The sequence below is a fragment of the Copadichromis virginalis genome, linkage group LG1 (genome assembly GCF_057382275.1).
Source record: "Copadichromis virginalis isolate Kocher_CV1m ecotype Utaka linkage group LG1, C_Virginalis_male_GT1.1, whole genome shotgun sequence".
NCBI classification, from domain to species: Eukaryota; Metazoa; Chordata; class Actinopteri; order Cichliformes; family Cichlidae; genus Copadichromis; species Copadichromis virginalis.
In genome coordinates this window covers 2,509,206-2,527,385 of record NC_140618.1, presented here as the reverse complement: position 1 = coordinate 2,527,385, position 18,180 = coordinate 2,509,206, and the positions used below count along the sequence as shown (strand labels likewise).

The following is an 18,180-nucleotide window of genomic DNA, read 5'->3' as shown; positions in this document are numbered from 1 at the left end:
ACCATAGGATTTTAAGGTTGCTGTAATTAAACCTCTATTTAAGAAACCCTCTTTTAATCAAGACAACTTAATGAACTATAGACCTATATCTAATCTTCCCTTCATATCTAAAATTCTTGAGGTAATAGTTGCCAATCAGGTGTGTTAGCACTTAAACAATAACGACCTGTTTGAAGAGTTTCAATCTGGCTTTAGAGCTCATCATAGCACTGAAACAGCTCTGGTGAAAGTTACTAATGATATTCTCATGGCCTCAGATAATGGACTGGTGACCATTCTGGTTCTACTGGACCTCAGTGCTGTTTTTGACACATTCAATCACAATATTCTCATAGAAAGGTTTGAAAATGTTGCAGGGATCAAAGGAACAGCACTAGGCTGGTTTAAATCTTACTTGTCCAACAGACTCAAGGTTTGTTTACGTAAATGATAAATCCTCTTCAACCTCTATGGTTACTTGTGGCGTACACCACAGGGTTCTGTACTTGGACTGATCCTTTTTACTATATATATGTTCCCTATTGGTAAAATCATTAGACAGCATGGGATAAATTTCCATAGCTATGCACACCTAAATCCTGATGAACCTAATCAGTTATAAAGATTACGGGCATGCTTGGAAGACATAAAAACCTGGATGTCTTCAAACTTCCTCCTTTTGAATTCCGACAAGACAGAAGTTGTCTTTGGACCAGAAGCTCAGAAAAACAAATTACTTGGTCAGTCCCTTCATCTGGATGGCATTAAATTAGCCTCCAGTAATAAAGCAAAGAACCTCTGTGTTATTTTTTGACAAAGACATGTCATTTAGATCTGACATGAAAGAGGTTTCTAGGGTCTCCTCCTTCCACCTCCGTAATATTGCTAAAATTAGAAACATCCCATCCAGGAGTGATGCTGAAAAACTAGTTGATGCCTTTGTTACTTCAAGGCTGCATTACTATAACTCTTAACTATCAGGAAGTCCACATAATGCAACTAAAAGTCTTCAGCTGATCCAAAATGCTGCAGCCAGGGTTCTGATGAATATCAAAAGAACAGATGACATCTCCTCCCGTGTTTTAAATGCACTTTAGAACAGCACGCAGCAACACTACATATGAGCGAGCGGAGGGAGGCATGGGGTCTTCACAGAGCCCCACTCTCTGCCAGCCGTCAGGGCGGGGGGGCCTGAAGGTGGAATTGGCCATCTGATCGAGGCCTGGGTTGCAGCGGCCCCCTGCCACTGCAGAGCCGGGGACGGTCTGCTTGATTTCCACCTCAGGGAGGAGGGCAACATCTGGGTCTGGGTATGAGTTCCCCCTCCGGGGCAAGAATACCTGGACCTGGGATGTAGAGAATGTTTGGGGAGTGTGATTGTGTGTACAGTGTCCATTTATGTCTGTGTCCACGTTGGGTGAGGGCCGAGTGTTTGTGGTTGTGTGTATGAGGGTGGGAAGGTATGTTTGTGTCTGCCGTACACATCACCACAAACAACACCACAAGCAGAGCACAAGTTTTAAGCCAGCGTGGTGTGATTATAGATGCCGTGCAGGTGGGTCCATCTCACATGCAGCGGCATCGCAGAACACGCCCCGCCACATACCCTCTTCCCCCGACTAAGACCGAGGAGCCACCTCCCCCCCCCCCCCCTCCATGAGCAAGCGAGGGAATAGGCCTGGAGCATCAGCGCCCCAGCCCAGCCACGGGGAAGTGACTACCTGGGCGTTCGCCTGTAGATCTAGCGGCGCTGGTGACGAGGTGGTTCCAGGGACCGCCCACGCTTCCAGCGGCACCCCCATCCCGCTAGCGCACCAGCCTGTGGCTCACCTGAGCCGGTCGTTCCCTCGCGCTGTCCAACAATTACAATAATTATACGGTTGCTGTAACAGATTGTAGATACAATGCAGGTGAGTCCATCTCACCTGCAGCAGCATCCCAGACCAGCCACAATAATAAAGATTTTTCTATTTCATTATAAACTTTGTCCTAATTATGTCATGAGTTTTTACTATTTAAAAAGAAAAAGAAAGCATCACAAAAACACTTAAGGTCATGAAAATTAATTGTATTGCTGCAATACTTAAATATCTGTGGTCTAATCTATTTTTATTCACCAATCTCATTGTAGCAATAATATGCCTTTTTGGTCCAAGTTAATTATTTGAATTTTAAAACTCTTTTAGCCAAATAACTTTGAAGTTGTTACTAAAACTCATCATCCCCATTTACTACTTTTGTTTCATTCTTTAAAAATTTAGAAGCATAAATATCAGTCTTTTGGAAAAATTACATTTTATACAGTATTATTAAGTCTACATATTCCAAGTGAGTTATGTCAGAATGCACTAGAGCAATTTAACTCTATTACATCATAGCATTCTATTTGCAAGAATCCCAGTGTTAATCCACTGTTCTTGGCCAATGATATCCACTCCTCAGCACTATGGGGGCGCTAATGTACATCTACGCTGGTTGCCAACCACCATGAACATTTAAAGAGCAGAAGAAGAAGAAGAGGACACTAAAGAGTTCAGGTGCACGACATGAGGATTTAATGAGACAGCTTTTATCTTACTGCTTTCGTGGAAGATCAGGTGAGAACCATACAAATTCCCTTACACATGATGTTTATATAAATATATTCATCCAATAAAGCAAAGTAATATAGGTTATTATATTACGTTCGGATACACCAAAGCATCTAATTTTTGACAGTTTAGCTAGCCAGCATGCTAGTAGCAAAAGTTTGACATTCTGTTGCTGTTGGTTTGATTAATTTTGGTTTTAGCATCACAAAACTTGTGGTTTTAAAACTAGTGAGATCTGTTTTCAGAAAATATTTTACAAATGAAACAAAAACTGTAGGACAAATATGCTTATTGTTCAACCATACTAAATCATTATTTTAATTTATAACTTTAAGAAATATAAAAGGTTAAGGAAATGTGGATATGAAAATTAACTCATTAAGATTTGCAGTAACCTTAGACCAAATAAAATATACGAAACAGAACTTCCACAGGTAGGGCATGCAGCCTCTGACACACAGTGATACAAGATAGGAGGAACACAGATATTTGGAACCTTTAGGGGAGCTCTCCCCAACATAAATAGATTTTTCGATCTGTTTATTTCTATGTCTACATACATTTTGTAGTATAATGTGTTATTTCTAAAGTCATTAATACCTGATCTTTGCAGGGGATGGCGGCAACAAGGCCACGGAGAGCTAAAATAAATCCCATACAAGATGCTAGGTATTACTGCTCCTTAGGTGAAGACAAGGCAGGATTTGATGTGAGGTATATTGATTCATTTAAAGGTGAGTTGATTCCAAAGAATGCAGTCAGCTTCTCAAAATAGAAATTTTTATGTTTTTTGTAGTTTTTTTGTAGCATACCATGCATGAGAAAATTAATAATCATGAATATAATTATACTTGTTTTATTATTATTATTATTATTATATTTCTATTTTTTCCTTGTCTTTCCCCAAGGAATTATGAACATGTTACATGTTCCAAAATAAATAATACAATATAATCAAATAAAAAACATATTTAAAAACAAGAAGGATTTTAATTAAATGGTTTATAGTTTATTGCCCAATTTGTTTTTGATGTGTGTCTTTAGGTCGCGGTGTGTTCAGCTGTCGGTCATTTCAAAAGGGAGATTTTCTTTTTGAGTACAGAGGACAAATCATAACTAAAGAGGAACAAGAAAACCGAATGAAACTTTACCATGATGCACTCAAGGTTTTCATATTTGATTTCAAGTTCAATGGAAAACAGTTATGGTATGTAACTGCTTTGATAAAGGATAAAATACATGAGGTTTACAAATTATAATATTCAAATAATATTTTGAATTGAATATTAAAATGTTATTCAGACGTTCTACAACCTAATATACTTAATGACTTTCTTTACAGAGTGTAATTGTTATTGTATACTTTTTGTTTTAGTGTTGATGCTACCAGAGAGGACGGCTCACTTGGCAGACTTGTAAATGACGATAATGTGAATCCAAACAGTAAAATGACAGTTACCAGAGTGGATGGAAGGCCCCATCTCTGTTTGTTTGCAATCAAAGATATTGGTCCAGGAGAAGAAATCACCTATAACTATGGTGATTCCAACTGGCCATGGAGAAGCAAGGTATAATGTAAATAGTACAGTATAAGTATAAATAGTATTAAATGAATAAAGGCTATACTGAAAAGTATGCATACACACACGGGTCCTGTGTAATACTCAACTGGACAGGTCCAGACATTAGGAGGACTGTATTCATCTTGGCTAGACCCAAAGACTGCCATTCATTATTCATGCTTCTTCCTTAGAAATCCAACATGGTGGCATCTCAGGCTGTGGATGAGATTGCAGCCAGTTCCTCTCCTAACGACGCAACAAAGGTAAATTGGAGTTTCAGTGTCAGATTGTTTTAGTTGTAGACTGAGGTGCTAGTTATTAGGCAGTATTGAGGTATGTGGGTCCTTGGTTATCTTGACCAAGTAAGATGCACGCATTAGGAGGACTGAGATTTGAAACAGGAAGTATAAACAACTGAGTTCTACCTACAAGTGCGCCCACACACACGGGTCCTGTGTATTACTCAACTGGACAGGTCCAGACATTAGGAGGACTGAGTTTAGAAATGAATTCAGATCAATGAGAGTTACTCTGGCAATTGTGCATACACACACGGGTCCTGTGTATTACTCAACTGGACAGGTCCAGACATTAGGAGGACTGTATTCATCTTGGCTAGACCCAAAGACTGCCATTCATTATTCACGCTTCTTCCTTAGAAATCCAACATGGTGCCATCTCAGGCTGTGGATGAGAATGCAGCCAGTTCCTCTCCTAACGACGCAACAAAGGTAAATTGGAGTTTCAGTGTCAGATTGTTTTAGTTGTAGACTGAGGTGCTAGTTATTAGGCAGTATTGAGGTATGTGGGTCCTTGGTTATCTTGACCAAGTAAGATGCACGCATTAGGAGGACTGAGATTTGAAACAGGAAGTATAAACAACTGAGTTCTACCTACAAGTGCGCCCACACACACGGGTCCTGTGTATTACTCAACTGGACAGGTCCAGACATTAGGAGGACTGAGTTTAGAAATTAATTCAGATCAATGAGAGTTACTCTGGCAATTGTGCATACACACACGGGTCCTGTGTATTACTCAACTGGACAGGTCCAGACATTAGGAGGACTGTATTCATCTTGGCTAGACCCAAAGACTGCCATTCATTATTCACGCTTCTTCCTTAGAAATCCAACATGGTGGCATCTCAGGCTGTGGATGAGAATGCAGCCAGTTCCTCTCCTAACGACGCAACAAAGGTAAATTGGAGTTTCAGTGTCAGATTGTTTTAGTTGTAGACTGAGGTGCTAGTTATTAGGCAGTATTGAGGTATGTGGTCCTTGGTTATCTTGACCAAGTAAGATGCACGCATTAGGAGGACTGAGATTTGAAACAGGAAGTATAAACAACTGAGTTCTACCTACAAGTGCGCCCACACACACGGGTCCTGTGTATTACTCAACTGGACAGGTCCAGACATTAGGAGGACTGAGTTTAGAAATTAATTCAGATCAATGAGAGTTACTCTGGCAATTGTGCATACACACACGGGTCCTGTGTATTACTCAACTGGACAGGTCCAGACATTAGGAGGACTGTATTCATCTTGGCTAGACCCAAAGACTGCCATTCATTATTTACGCTTCTTCCTTAGAAATCCAACATGGTGCCATCTCAGGCTGTGGATGAGAATGCAGCCAGTTCCTCTCCTAACGACGCAACAAAGGTAAATTGGAGTTTCAGTGTCAGATTGTTTTAGTTGTAGACTGAGGTGCTAGTTATTAGGCAGTATTGAGGTATGTGGGTCCTTGGTTATCTTGACCAAGTAAGATGCACGCATTAGGAGGACTGAGATTTGAAACAGGAAGTATAAACAACTGAGTTCTACCTACAAGTGCGCCCACACACACGGGTCCTGTGTATTACTCAACTGGACAGGTCCAGACATTAGGAGGACTGTATTCATCTTGGCTAGACCCAAAGACTGCCATTCATTATTCACGCTTCTTCCTTAGAAATCCAACATGGTGCCATCTCAGGCTGTGGATGAGAATGCAGCCAGTTCCTCTCCTAACGACGCAACAAAGGTAAATTGGAGTTTCAGTGTCAGATTGTTTTAGTTGTAGACTGAGGTGCTAGTTATTAGGCAGTATTGAGGTATGTGGGTCCTTGGTTATCTTGACCAAGTAAGATGCACGCATTAGGAGGACTGAGATTTGAAACAGGAAGTATAAACAACTGAGTTCTACCTACAAGTGCGCCCACACACACGGGTCCTGTGTATTACTCAACTGGACAGGTCCAGACATTAGGAGGACTGAGTTTAGAAATTAATTCAGATCAATGAGAGTTACTCTGGCAATTGTGCATACACACACGGGTCCTGTGTATTACTCAACTGGACAGGTCCAGACATTAGGAGGACTGTATTCATCTTGGCTAGACCCAAAGACTGCCATTCATTATTCATGCTTCTTCCTTAGAAATCCAACATGGTGCCATCTCAGGCTGTGGATGAGAATGCAGCCAGTTCCTCTCCTAACGACGCAACAAAGGTAAATTGGAGTTTCAGTGTCAGATTGTTTTAGTTGTAGACTGAGGTGCTAGTTATTAGGCAGTATTGAGGTATGTGGGTCCTTGGTTATCTTGACCAAGTAAGATGCACGCATTAGGAGGACTGAGATTTGAAACAGGAAGTATAAACAACTGAGTTCTACCTACAAGTGCGCCCACACACACGGGTCCTGTGTATTACTCAACTGGACAGGTCCAGACATTAGGAGGACTGAGTTTAGAAATGAATTCAGATCAATGAGAGTTACTCTGGCAATTGTGCATACACACACGGGTCCTGTGTAATACTCAACTGGACAGGTCCAGACATTAGGAGGACTGTATTCATCTTGGCTAGACCCAAAGACTGCCATTCATTATTCACGCTTCTTCTTTAGAAATCCAACATGGTGCCATCTCAGGCTGTGGATGAGAATGCAGCCAGTTCCTCTCCTAACGACGCAACAAAGGTAAATTGGAGTTTCAGTGTCAGATTGTTTTAGTTGTAGACTGAGGTGCTAGTTATTAGGCAGTATTGAGGTATGTGGGTCCTTGGTTATCTTGACCAAGTAAGATGCACGCATTAGGAGGACTGAGATTTGAAACAAGAAGTATGAAACCCCAACCCTAAATCTGGTTTGCATAAAGACGTAGTTCTCGGCTTGGTTGAAATGAACTCTGATGTAGTTAGATCGCATATTTGAATTTCAGCTGATCAAGGAGCAAGAATGAAGCTTACTATAGGAAGGAGCATGTAAATACAACCGAAACAATCGCTAAACTCTTTCCTGTTAATGCTAAGCACATTTATGTAACATTGTTGTGTAAAGGCCATCCGTTATGTCTTGATGGATTCATGACTTCATGATTTAATTATACTTTTTTACACTCCCAGTCAAAACTTTGGACACATCTTCTCATTTCAGAAAGAACAAATTGTAAGTCTAATCTTTTTTGGGTGTTGTGGGTCCACAATGAATTTTCTTTTCATTGTGGTTTTGTAATATATACCATAATATAAAACCTAGAAGAACAAATTGTTTTGAAAATTGATCTATATACAGCAGGTATTTTTCCCTTTAAATTTTGCATTGCAAAAGTTACAAAAATTGATTTAATAGTTTTAGTAACACTTGAACCTGTTTTTTTTTTTTTTTTTTTTTTTTTTCTTCCGTCCTTAACTCCTTTTTAAAGAGGAACCAAAACAACTATTTGGTTGTGATATTTTACATCACAAAAGTATGAATTTTGTTTTTGATTACACTGTTTTTTTTTTTGTTTTTTTTTTACCAAACAGGACTGCGATCATGATCTAGTCCCTGACGAAATGTCAAGTTTAGAAAAATGTTTTGCATGTGGAGGACCTTTTTCGCCTCTGAAATGGAGTGGTGTGAGATGTGAAGGTAATTATTTAATTATGGAAGGTTGGGTACATTAGAATATCTTAAATATGATCCATAAGGAACACTATAAAAACTAATCCATAAGTAAATATGATATATGTTCATAATGAACCTTTTACATCTGCACTTTTTACATATTTACTTACCATGTCATTATTAAAGCTGCTATACCCAATTTGCAAAAACAAGTTAGCTTAACATATTTTTTTTCATGTTCATAACAACATTTTAACAAAGCATAGCTATAAATGTTGTTTGGAGATTAAAGAAAAAAAAAATGAAGTGGTTCTGTTGCATTTGTCTAAAACCATCAGCCAATAACATGGCTCAGTCCAGAAAAACGATAGAACAGTCTTTCCTGACTCCTTAAATTCTACATTAACATGGCTCCACCACACTATGCACTGGCCTGTTTAGCAGCAAAGCACACCAGGGGGTGTGGCCTATGGATAATATCCAATGGGAGGGGGGAGCCTTCTTGACTGTGTTTATGCTTCCATCTAGCCTGTTTTTTTAAATTGGGGAAAGCGGCTTTAACTACCTTTCTTTTATTAACTTAATTTTTCTCTGTCTAGTTTGCTACCAGTCCTGGCACAAAAGATGTTATGTTAGCCACAAGGTGAACCTCACTGAACCTCTTCCAGAGGTAAGTGTTTTTGCAGAATTCTTCTCAGTAAAATATGTAAGGTAAACAAAGTCTTACTTTGTGTTTTTGATTGTTATTAGGTCTTTAGTGAAGATAGTTCAAGTGAGGGGGCTTCATCAGAAGAGGAATATGTGCCAGATTCTATAGCTGACTCAGACAGCTCATGGGACAACAAATCAGAGCCTTTAAATATAAGTTGCAAACAAGTACAGAACTCTGAGATCTCCAGCAGTCAATCTGCTTGCAAAACGAAAAGACCTCGCCTAGAAAGTTTTTTAGAGAGAGTAGGACAAAGAATTTCAGAAGATGCCGAATCAATATCTGAAGATGGAATTGGCACAAGACAGCTCGACGTATCAGGGGTTATTGCCACAGCAGAAAAGTCTGATGCTGAAGGCATTGTTGATGACTCTAATACTACGGCTGAAGATTCCTTAAAAACATCCTCCTCACTAAGAAACAAAACATACTGCTACATTTGTGGAAAACTACAGACAAAGTTTACACGTCATTTAAAAACTCATGAGAAATCACATGCAGATGTTGCTCGAGTTTTAAGTCTTCCCAAGAAGTCCAAAGACCGTTTGAAAATGCTTTCTAAGCTGCGAAACAAAGGAAACCACAGACATAACTCGGAGGTCATCGCAAGTGGGATTGGATCATTAAAAACCAGACGCACATCAAAAAAACCCTACAAAGGAAAAGACTATATTCACTGCATTTATTGCGAGGCATTATATCTTAAAAGAGATCTTTGGAGACATGTTCGTAAATGTTCTTCAAAACCAGTGGAGGCCAATTCAGAGGGGGGACGAAAAAAGGTCTTGTCCCTGGCCTGTATGAGTGAGTCAGCTCTGTGTCAGCAAGTTTCCCCCGGTGTTTGGAAGATATTAGCTGTCATGAAAGATGATGAAATAACTTCTACTGTGCGAAGTGACTTCTCTATTCTTCAGCTTGCTCAATCATTCTTTAACAAACATGGGAAAGATCCCACCAAATTTGACTACATTCGCCAGACACTCCGAGAATGTGGAAGACTTCTGCTCACACTTCGGAAAGAATGCTCAATACACACTTTTGAGGATGCTGTAAGACCTGCAAATTTCAATGTGGTTATCAAAGCTGTTAAGAAGGTGTGTGGGTATGATGAAGAAAAGAACTGCTACTCGACTCCAAGCCTTGCTTTAAAGTTGGGACACTCACTGCAGAAAGTCTGTGATATTATACATTGCAGAGCACTGATGGCAGAAGACAGTGCACTGATAAAGTCAACCCAGAGTTTCAAAACCCTTTATGCTACAAAGTGGTCAGAACTCATCTCCCATACTGCATTAACCACACTAAACGAGCGGCACTTCAACAAGCCTTCCACACTTCCTTTCACAGAAGATGTTCAGCGTCTTCATAGACATCTGGAGAAGACTACAGAACAAGCACTGAAGGACTTGGAAGAGCATAGTTCACCAAAATCATACAGTGAACTTTGTAAAGCTACCATGGCAAATGTAATACTATTTAACAGGAGAAGAGGGGGAGAAATTTCAAAGATGACACTGAATGGCTTCCAGGAGAGAGACACTAGTACCCTGCACAAGGATGTTGCAATTGGACTGACAAAATTTGAACTTTACCTTTGTCAACACTTCAGTCGTGTAGAATTGAGGGGTAAACGAGGACGCAAGGTTGCAGTGCTACTTTCACCAGACATGGTGAATGCCATAACACGGCTGACAGAGAAAAGACAAGACTGTGGTGTTCTGGCAGAAAACATATTCCTGTTTGCCAGACCTCATTGTCTGACTCCCTACAGAGGACAGGACTGTTTGAGGATTTATGCGACTGAATGTGGGGCTGAAAACCCTGAACACCTACGTTCAACGCAGTTGCGCAAACATGTCGCAACTTTGTCTCAGATCTTAAACCTCAAGAATCACGAGTTAGACCAAGTTGCCAACTTCCTAGGTCATGATATTCGTGTTCATCGCGAATATTATAGACTTCCAGAGGCTACTACCCAGCTTGCCAAAATATCCAAACTACTGATTGCCATGGAGAAAGGGTCTCTCAAAAGCCTTCAAGGCAAAACACTTGAAGAGATTGAAATCGAAGGTAAAGTGGTGTTAAGGTTAAGAATTATACACGTTTCCTGCACTATAACCTTATAATTCATTAAGACAATCTTTTATTTTGTTAGATAACCTACAGTTGACAGATTCAAGTGAAGAAAGTGAGGTCGGAGCGGAGCGTGAGGAGGTCGGAGCGGAGCGTGAGGAGGTCGGAGCGGAGCGTGAGGAGGTCGGAGCGGAGCGTGAGGAGGTCGGAGCGGAGCGTGAGGAGGTCGGAGCGGAGCGTGAGGAGGTCGGAGCGGAGCGTGAGGAGGTCGGAGCGGAGCGTGAGGAGGTCGGAGCGGAGCGTGAGGAGGTCGGAGCGGAGCGTGAGGTCAATGAAGGAAATCTTGTATATCCACAGATTGGTAAGTACAATGTGATTAGTCTCAACTTTGTTCAATTTATGAAATCACATGACTAATAGACTTTATTACAGATTCTATAGATACTAGAATGATGAAGAAAGTTGTCAAGGAACCTCCAGGTATGTGTTTGTCATCATTTATTGAAGCTTTTACCTTTGTAACTACTTCCTAGACACTTTTGCTATCTTTGCTATCTTTATGTAAAAAAAAAAAAAAAAGATAATTCATTACTATCATTTTTCCAGTGATTGTTACCTTTGTCCAAATGGTAATTTAAAGAAAGTCAAGGATCTTTCTAAAGACCAGCTCAACAGAATAGAAAGGTCAGTTTTGGAGGATGGTCAGGTAGGAAATGCTAGTTTGAACAGGTGATTTTGAGCTGTGATTTAAAGTTCTAGAGAGAATCTAATGAGCAGAGGAAGTTCCAGAGGGTGCAATTAGCAGTGGCAAAGGATTGTACCCTCAGATTTATGATTTTGATGATGGGGGTAAGGAGGTTAGTGTTAGCAGTGTTGTGGGAGAGTGACAGTAAAGACAATCCCTCAGGGTGGCGGGGGCGAGGTTGTTGAAGGCTTAAAAGTTGATTAGGAGTTTGCATTCAATACTATAGTCAGTGTGCAGCCAGTAATGTTCTTTTTAGGATGTGGTGATATAGTCTCTAGAGTGAGTGCAGTAGAGTAAGGGGGCAGCAGAGTTCTTAATAGATTGCAGTTCTTGGAGGTGAGTTTGGGGAAAGCAAAGATGCTGGGATTCTTTTTGAGGGTGGAGAGAATGGATAGGATTAGGAAGAACAATATCATTGGGACTGCACATGTTGGAAAAAATGTCTACATTGTTCTACATTGGCCAGGTTGAGGTTGTGTTGGGCATGTGCAAACAAGGGACAGTGAGGAAGGTTTGTTGAAGGATGTTAGAAAGGAAGCTGCCCTGCAGGAGACAGAAGGAGATGAGATTAATCAAGAGAGATGAAAATAGTTGGTGTGTGGAGGGCTGATCTACTACTCTTTATTTACTTGGTTTGCGCTTCTGAAGTATTCCCTCTACGCTCTCATCCTCTTTCTACAGTAAATCAGTGGTGAGTGGAAAGTTGACCAGTCACCGGAGTAGTGATGGGTCGTTCGCGAACGAAATGGCTCTTAGAGCTGGTTCTTTGAAGTGAACGATGCGAGCCGGCTCCTTATTGGGAGCCGTGGATTTTTTTTTTTTACTTTCTCTTGCCCTCTCTCTCACTTTTTTCGCTGCACGTCAGCCTTGTGTTTGCGCTGAGTAGAGACGGGAGGGGCGCAAACAGAGCCTTGCGTTTGCACCCCTCCCGCCTCTGAGCAGAGGGAGGAGCTAGGGGCGGTAGTTACACTCGCAACAGCAGTAGCACACGAAAAGAGCAGCAGGGAGAGAGAGAGAGAAAGAGAGCCGGGAGCAACAACAAGAGACAATGTCGTCACATTAGAAAGGTGGAGTAAAGAAAATGAGTGACACCAAGAAAAGAAGCAAAATCTAGAACCATTTAAATTTTACTGACAATACATAGGCAGAGTGTAGAGTCTGCAAGAAAAGGATATCATATAGAGCCGGTGCACGGGCACCTGAAAACTGTCCACTCATCAGTGCGATGGGAAGATAAAACACAGTGAATTAAGTGTGATATAAGTGAAGCTGCCAGTGTGTCTACCCACTGAGCTGAGCACTGGGCACTTGGTATTTTTAAATTTAAAGTTTAAATTTTAAAAGTTAAATTGTAAATGGTAGGTTTTTGTATTTTATAATTTATTTTTTAAATTTTATGTGGAGTGAATAAATAAAAGCAGATTTATATAATGAACATATATACATAGAAAACACGTTTTTAAACATTAGTAATTCATTTTGTGCATAATTTTATATTGTTGTTAATAATAAATGAATGAAAGCAACAAAATAACCTGAAGAGCCGGTTCGGGAGCCGAAAGAGCCGGCTCTTTTTAGTGAGCCGAGCCGAGAGAGCCGGATCTCTAAAAAGAGCCGGAAATCCCATCACTACACCGGAGTCTTGTTTGGAGAAAAATTCAGCCTTGTATCTTTTAATATCAGCTGTAATAGCTCTAGCCATATTCCACATTCACATGTGTCACCTTAAACTAAAAGTCATAGTTGCGACTCTGGATTTATCTTAGAAACCATATTCAAGATTTCAAGGTCCATTAGTTGCTTGACCACATTCAGGAGCATTTGACATTACATTATAAGAGATTTAATACAACAAATATATGCTTACTGTTTTGTTTTGTTTTTCAGCACAAAGTAAAAATGGAGCGGGTAAGGTCATTGAACCCAACAGAATACTAAACAAGGAGATGAAGCCAAGCAGTAAGAAGAAAACAAATGAACAATCTGGTAAATGGTGACATGCATACAAAAGTCACTTAAGCACAAATGTAAACTTCATGCATTTTTGAACCCAGTTATCCACACCACCCAAGCCAGTATGGTGACTATGCTCATCTTTCTGCCAGGGACCGTACCATAATTCTACAACTTGGTTAGACAATTATATTAACCTACTTGGTAAGGTAAAACATAAATCACATTCAATGTGGAACAATACCTTGTATTAAGTAATGGGATAAATGTTTAAATTACTTTCCCTATGCCTGTTTTAATCTGTAATACATTTAAATACTTATCATTTTCAAAACAGCAATGCACCAAAACAATTAATAAACAAAGCAATGAGAACATATTATGATTTGGGTTTTTAATTTTGAGGATTCCTCAACCATTGGGCTTCTACATTATCTCCATACTCTGAACATCATCTTATTCCCATAGGCAGAGTCTGGATAATATTGGAAAATTTGGGCTGGTTTGGCTAATTGTGGGCTGTAACCTGAACGTCTTGAAGAAAATTATGTTCACTGAAAAAACCTGAAGGCCCACCTCATGGTCAGGCAGGGTCCACCCTTGTTTTTAAATAAACATTTGAGTCAGACAGTTATATATGAAATGTTTGAGTATATGTTATACATTTCAAATTATTACAATATCATGCTATACATGTTTTTTGTTGTATAACGGTGTGTGGAATAAAATGCTCTCCATCCATAGTAATTTGCCATAGCTATTTATTGGAATTCTGACTTAATGTGGGCTACCTTTCAGAATTTTACATTTAAATAAATGTATTCATCCATTGTAATAAGTATTTAAACAGTCAGCATTACAGGATTTATACCAAAGAAACACTGTTACAACAAATTCACCTTAAAGGGGACATATTATGCAAAACCCACTTTTTTTTGTTGCTTTTATATGTATATTTGGTTATGAATTGCCTCCCGACTCCTTAAGTGTAGGTTTTCAACAACTAAAAAAGGAGCTCTTTTAGGTCCCAGGTAGTGTATTTTGCACAATCCAGCATAATCACAGCCTCAGCACCTGTCCTCGTGGACAATGCAAAGGCCGTCTTTGGGCTGTGTAGACTAAACACTAACTGTTCTTAGCAGGGCTGTAAAACTAGTGTGTGCAGAACTCAATTCTTCGGCTTATTTGAAGGAAGCCGATTATCGCCATTATATTTTTGCATCCTACAACCATGTCAACTCACACAATTGAGCATAATACGTCCCCTTTAATTTAAAAATTGTTTAAAAAGTAGTTTGTTTACATTTATTTTTTTCTGCTTCTAGCTTCTCTGGAAAATGCAAGGAGGGTCAAAAAGCATCCTTGGTCTCCCACGGAGGTTGCTGCGATAATGAAGTATTTTGGCGAACATATCAAAAAAGGAAAACTGGCCACTATTATCGAATGCCAGCAATGCAAAACTGCAGAAGATCCTGCTCTGGCTGGTCGTTCTATTCAAAACATCAGAGATTTTGTGAGGAATCGGGGCGTGTCGTTGAAGAAAAAAGAAAATCCTATGTAGAGGAGTCTACATAACTCCAAAGTACTTCTTGGAGGAGTTACAAAAGATATTTTGTATGTTTTGGTTTCTCATTTATTTATTTTAGAATTTTACTATTAGAAGATTGGTAAATTCATTTTGTTGACACTGTTTTAGTGCATCTGATCTAAGAGGACATATAATTTTATATTGCCAGTTATTTTCATTTCTGTTAACAAAACAATCCTGTTTTTGTAAAATGCACTCAATTTGTTCCTTTTATTCACCTGTTGCCCTTTTAATACACACAAAATACATGTTTGTGTATGTGTATGGCCTTTGTCCTGTTAATAAAGTTAGCCCTGACAATTACTGTTCATGTCAGGGGGAGGAGCCAAGTTACCTAATTAGTGTTGTCCTCTTATTACACCATGTTGTCAGGTTCTTATATTTTGAGTTCTGGTGTGTTTTTCACAATTTTGAAGTGAGATTTGTGTTGTACAACTCAAATGGGATTTTTAAAGATGCACTTCATCTATCTAGCACAAGCGGAAAGGGGGGTCCGTTTAGTGTTGCAAAAATCTTGTTTGAAAAAATTGTCCTTCCAATTCACCTTTACCAGTATGTGTGTGTGTGTCTCTGTGTGTGTGTGTGTGTGTGTGTGTGTGTGTGTGTGTCTGTCTGTGTGTGTGTCTCTGTGTGTCTGTGTGTCTGTGTGTGTGTGTGTGTCTGTGTGTGTGTGTGTGTCTGTGTGTGTCTGTGTGTGTCTGTGTGTCTGTCTGTGTGTCTGTGTGTCTGTGTGTCTGTGTGTGTGTGTGTCTGTGTGTGTCTGTGTGTCTGTGTGTGTGTGTGTGTGTGTGTGTGTCTGTCTGTGTGTGTGTCTCTCTGTGTGTGTGTGTGTGTGTGTGTGTGTGTGTGTGTGTCTGTGTCTGTGTGTGTGTGTGTGTGTGTGTCTGTGTGTCTGTGTCTGTGTGTCTGTGTCTGTCTGTGTGTGTGTCTCTGTGTGTGTGTGTGTGTGTCTGTGTGTCTGTGTGTCTGTGTCTGTCTGTGTGTGTGTGTGTGTGTGTGTGTGTGTGTGTGTGTGTGTGTGTGTCAGCTCAGAAGACAGCTCTGATCGTTTACGCCCACCAGAGTCCGGCTTCGTTCAACGCGGCGGCTCGAGACGTGGCGCTGCAGGAGCTGAAGCTGCAGGGATACGAGGTCGTCGTGTCTGACCTGTACGCCATGAACTTCAAAGCCAGTGCCACGCGGGATGACATCATCGGTGACCCCCCCCCCCACACGGGGAACACACACACACATTATTGCTTGTTTCATCATCAGTGCTTTACAGTTTTTTTCACCGTTTTATTTTTAAATCAGAGCAGAGTGCAGGAGCTCATCATATTTGTACATTTAAACTTTATGACTTCAGATGCTGCGAGACAGAGATGACTGCAGGCGTGTCTCTCTGAGCTCACGTTGCATCTGTCAGTCAGTTTTTGGCCTTTTTTGTGCTTCGTCTGCATTCATCTGACATATTTATTCTTTGTTGTTTTGTGTCTTTGGGCACGTTTTGAGCCGAGCTTCATCTTTCTCATTGTCAGCAAATCCTGGCAAAACACCAACTCGAGCTTTAATGCTGCTCTCTGTGTGTCTCTCAGTTTGTGGTCCATCACCTCACCTTTAAATCCTCACCTTTAAATCTGTGTAAATATTTAAAGTGAATGAAACATACCTTGGTCTGATTCGCAGGCTAATCATTTCTTTGTCTGCTGTAGTCTGCTCTTTAATGCTGTAGTGCTCAGACGGGGCATGCTCTGAGCTGAAATGCCCCTCAGCTCCACATGGTGACACAACTTCTGTGTGCAGTGGACACCAAAGAGGAAGCTGAAACTTTAAGACACGTCTCCCGGTGAAAAACAGCTCCTGTGCGCCCTGAACTATCATCAGAACTTTTAATGATTGGACTGATGGATGAAGGCATGCCACGTGACTCTTGCTAACCTCGCCTTCATCACCTCATCAAACACTTTGAAGCTACCCAACAAACAGCTCTGCTGCCTCAGCTTTGCACTCAGACCTTAGATGCTGACCTGAAGGGATGTTTCAGGGACTATGTGAGATTTGCCTTTTTCCAGCCGCTACAGCTTTTGTTATAGTTTCTACAGAAAGTTTTTAAAAAATGCTGCTGATCAGTTTTTTGCACACTGGACTATCTCCCCTCACAAGCATCACACTTGTTAATAAATTATGGCCTTTGATGGGTATCAGTGAAATAACTCTCAGCTTAAGTCAAAGGTTTGTTTTATATAGAAAGGGTGCCTCTGGGTTGAAAACACCCAATTAAAGTGAACCGATAAAACCTCCCAGTGAGATTCTGACTGAGCGTGTTGTGTTCAGGTGATGTGAGGAACTCTGAGCATTTCCAGTACGGAGAAGAGACCCTGCACGCCGGGATGGAGGGCCGTCTCAGCGAAGACATCGTAGCTGAGCAGCGCAAAGTAACAGAGGCCGAGCTCATCATCTTCCAGGTCAGAGGTCACTAAAAGCTGCAGTTATTGAGTGTCACAACTTCCCATTTCATGATGAGTAACCTCTCCATCGTGCCCACAAACACAAGTGAGCCCACATCCTGGATTATCCTGAGAATACAGAGATCGGTTCCATTTTTAATGGTTTGTAATGTTCAGCTTCTGTGTTCTAAATTCAACAAGCTCCTTAAATCGCCCTGCTCATCGGGAATGTTGTTGTTCTTCTGAAAGATTATTCCTGAGGCGGATTCATGAAAGGTCAGAATATTTAAAGTGAAGCAGAACACAGACTAATAAAACCACCATCTGAGCAACATGAAGTAAAGTGGTTTTAGAAATAAATTTAGATTTAAATAGGATTTAGATTTTCAGGGTGATAAAATTCATCTTCCTCAGTAGCTGTCGTATCTCTATTGCAAGTAAAATTCTCCAAACCTGGAGCTCCGCCTTCTCGGACGGTCTGTTAGTACAGTGACCTCACAGCAGCCATATTTTTGGTCACATGAGGTCATTGAAAATACTCCATAAGGCTCCAACAGAACAATTATTCGGTATTCAGAATACATTTACCTTGTTGAAATAAAGGGATTACACGGCGGTACTTTCCTGTTTCACACTGTCGCGGGTCAGGACTGTTTGGGTTTTGTTTGACAGCTATGTTGTT

At 40.5% G+C, this 18,180-nt stretch overlaps 2 protein-coding genes and 1 pseudogene across 2 annotated transcripts in view; all 3 read left to right on the top strand.

The window, feature by feature from the left end:
• Nucleotides 1–18,180, top strand: part of LOC146718087 (NAD(P)H dehydrogenase [quinone] 1-like) — a 31,775-nt gene that overhangs the window by 8,376 nt on the left and 5,219 nt on the right. Inside the window, exons 3-4 of the mRNA XM_085470201.1 lie at nucleotides 16,100–16,267; nucleotides 17,386–17,516. Of these exons, the coding sequence (XP_085326327.1) occupies nucleotides 16,100–16,267; nucleotides 17,386–17,516 (299 nt within the window). The remainder of the gene's footprint in view (nucleotides 1–16,099; nucleotides 16,268–17,385; nucleotides 17,517–18,180) is intronic.
• Nucleotides 1,619–5,051, top strand: LOC146718089 (histone-lysine N-methyltransferase Set8-like; annotated as a pseudogene).
• LOC146718088 (uncharacterized) lies at nucleotides 6,493–15,405 on the top strand. The gene is made up of 9 exons (XM_085469956.1): nucleotides 6,493–6,627; nucleotides 7,024–7,095; nucleotides 7,923–8,028; nucleotides 8,604–8,674; nucleotides 8,755–10,783; nucleotides 10,869–11,147; nucleotides 11,219–11,266; nucleotides 13,419–13,517; nucleotides 14,810–15,405. Exons 1-9 carry the CDS (start codon nucleotides 6,565–6,567, stop codon nucleotides 15,043–15,045), a joined length of 3,003 nt encoding a protein of 1,000 aa, XP_085326082.1. The 5' UTR covers nucleotides 6,493–6,564; the 3' UTR covers nucleotides 15,046–15,405.

Coding starts and splice junctions, on each gene's coding strand:
- LOC146718088 (XM_085469956.1), top strand. CDS start 6,565: ATGGTGCCATCTCAGGCTGTGGATGAGAATGCAGCCAGTTCCTCTCCT. Junction 8,675..8,754: donor TCACTGAACCTCTTCCAGAG/GTAAGTGTTTTT, acceptor GATTGTTATTAG/GTCTTTAGTGAAGATAGTTC. Junction 11,267..13,418: donor AGTTGTCAAGGAACCTCCAG/GTATGTGTTTGT, acceptor TTTGTTTTTCAG/CACAAAGTAAAAATGGAGCG.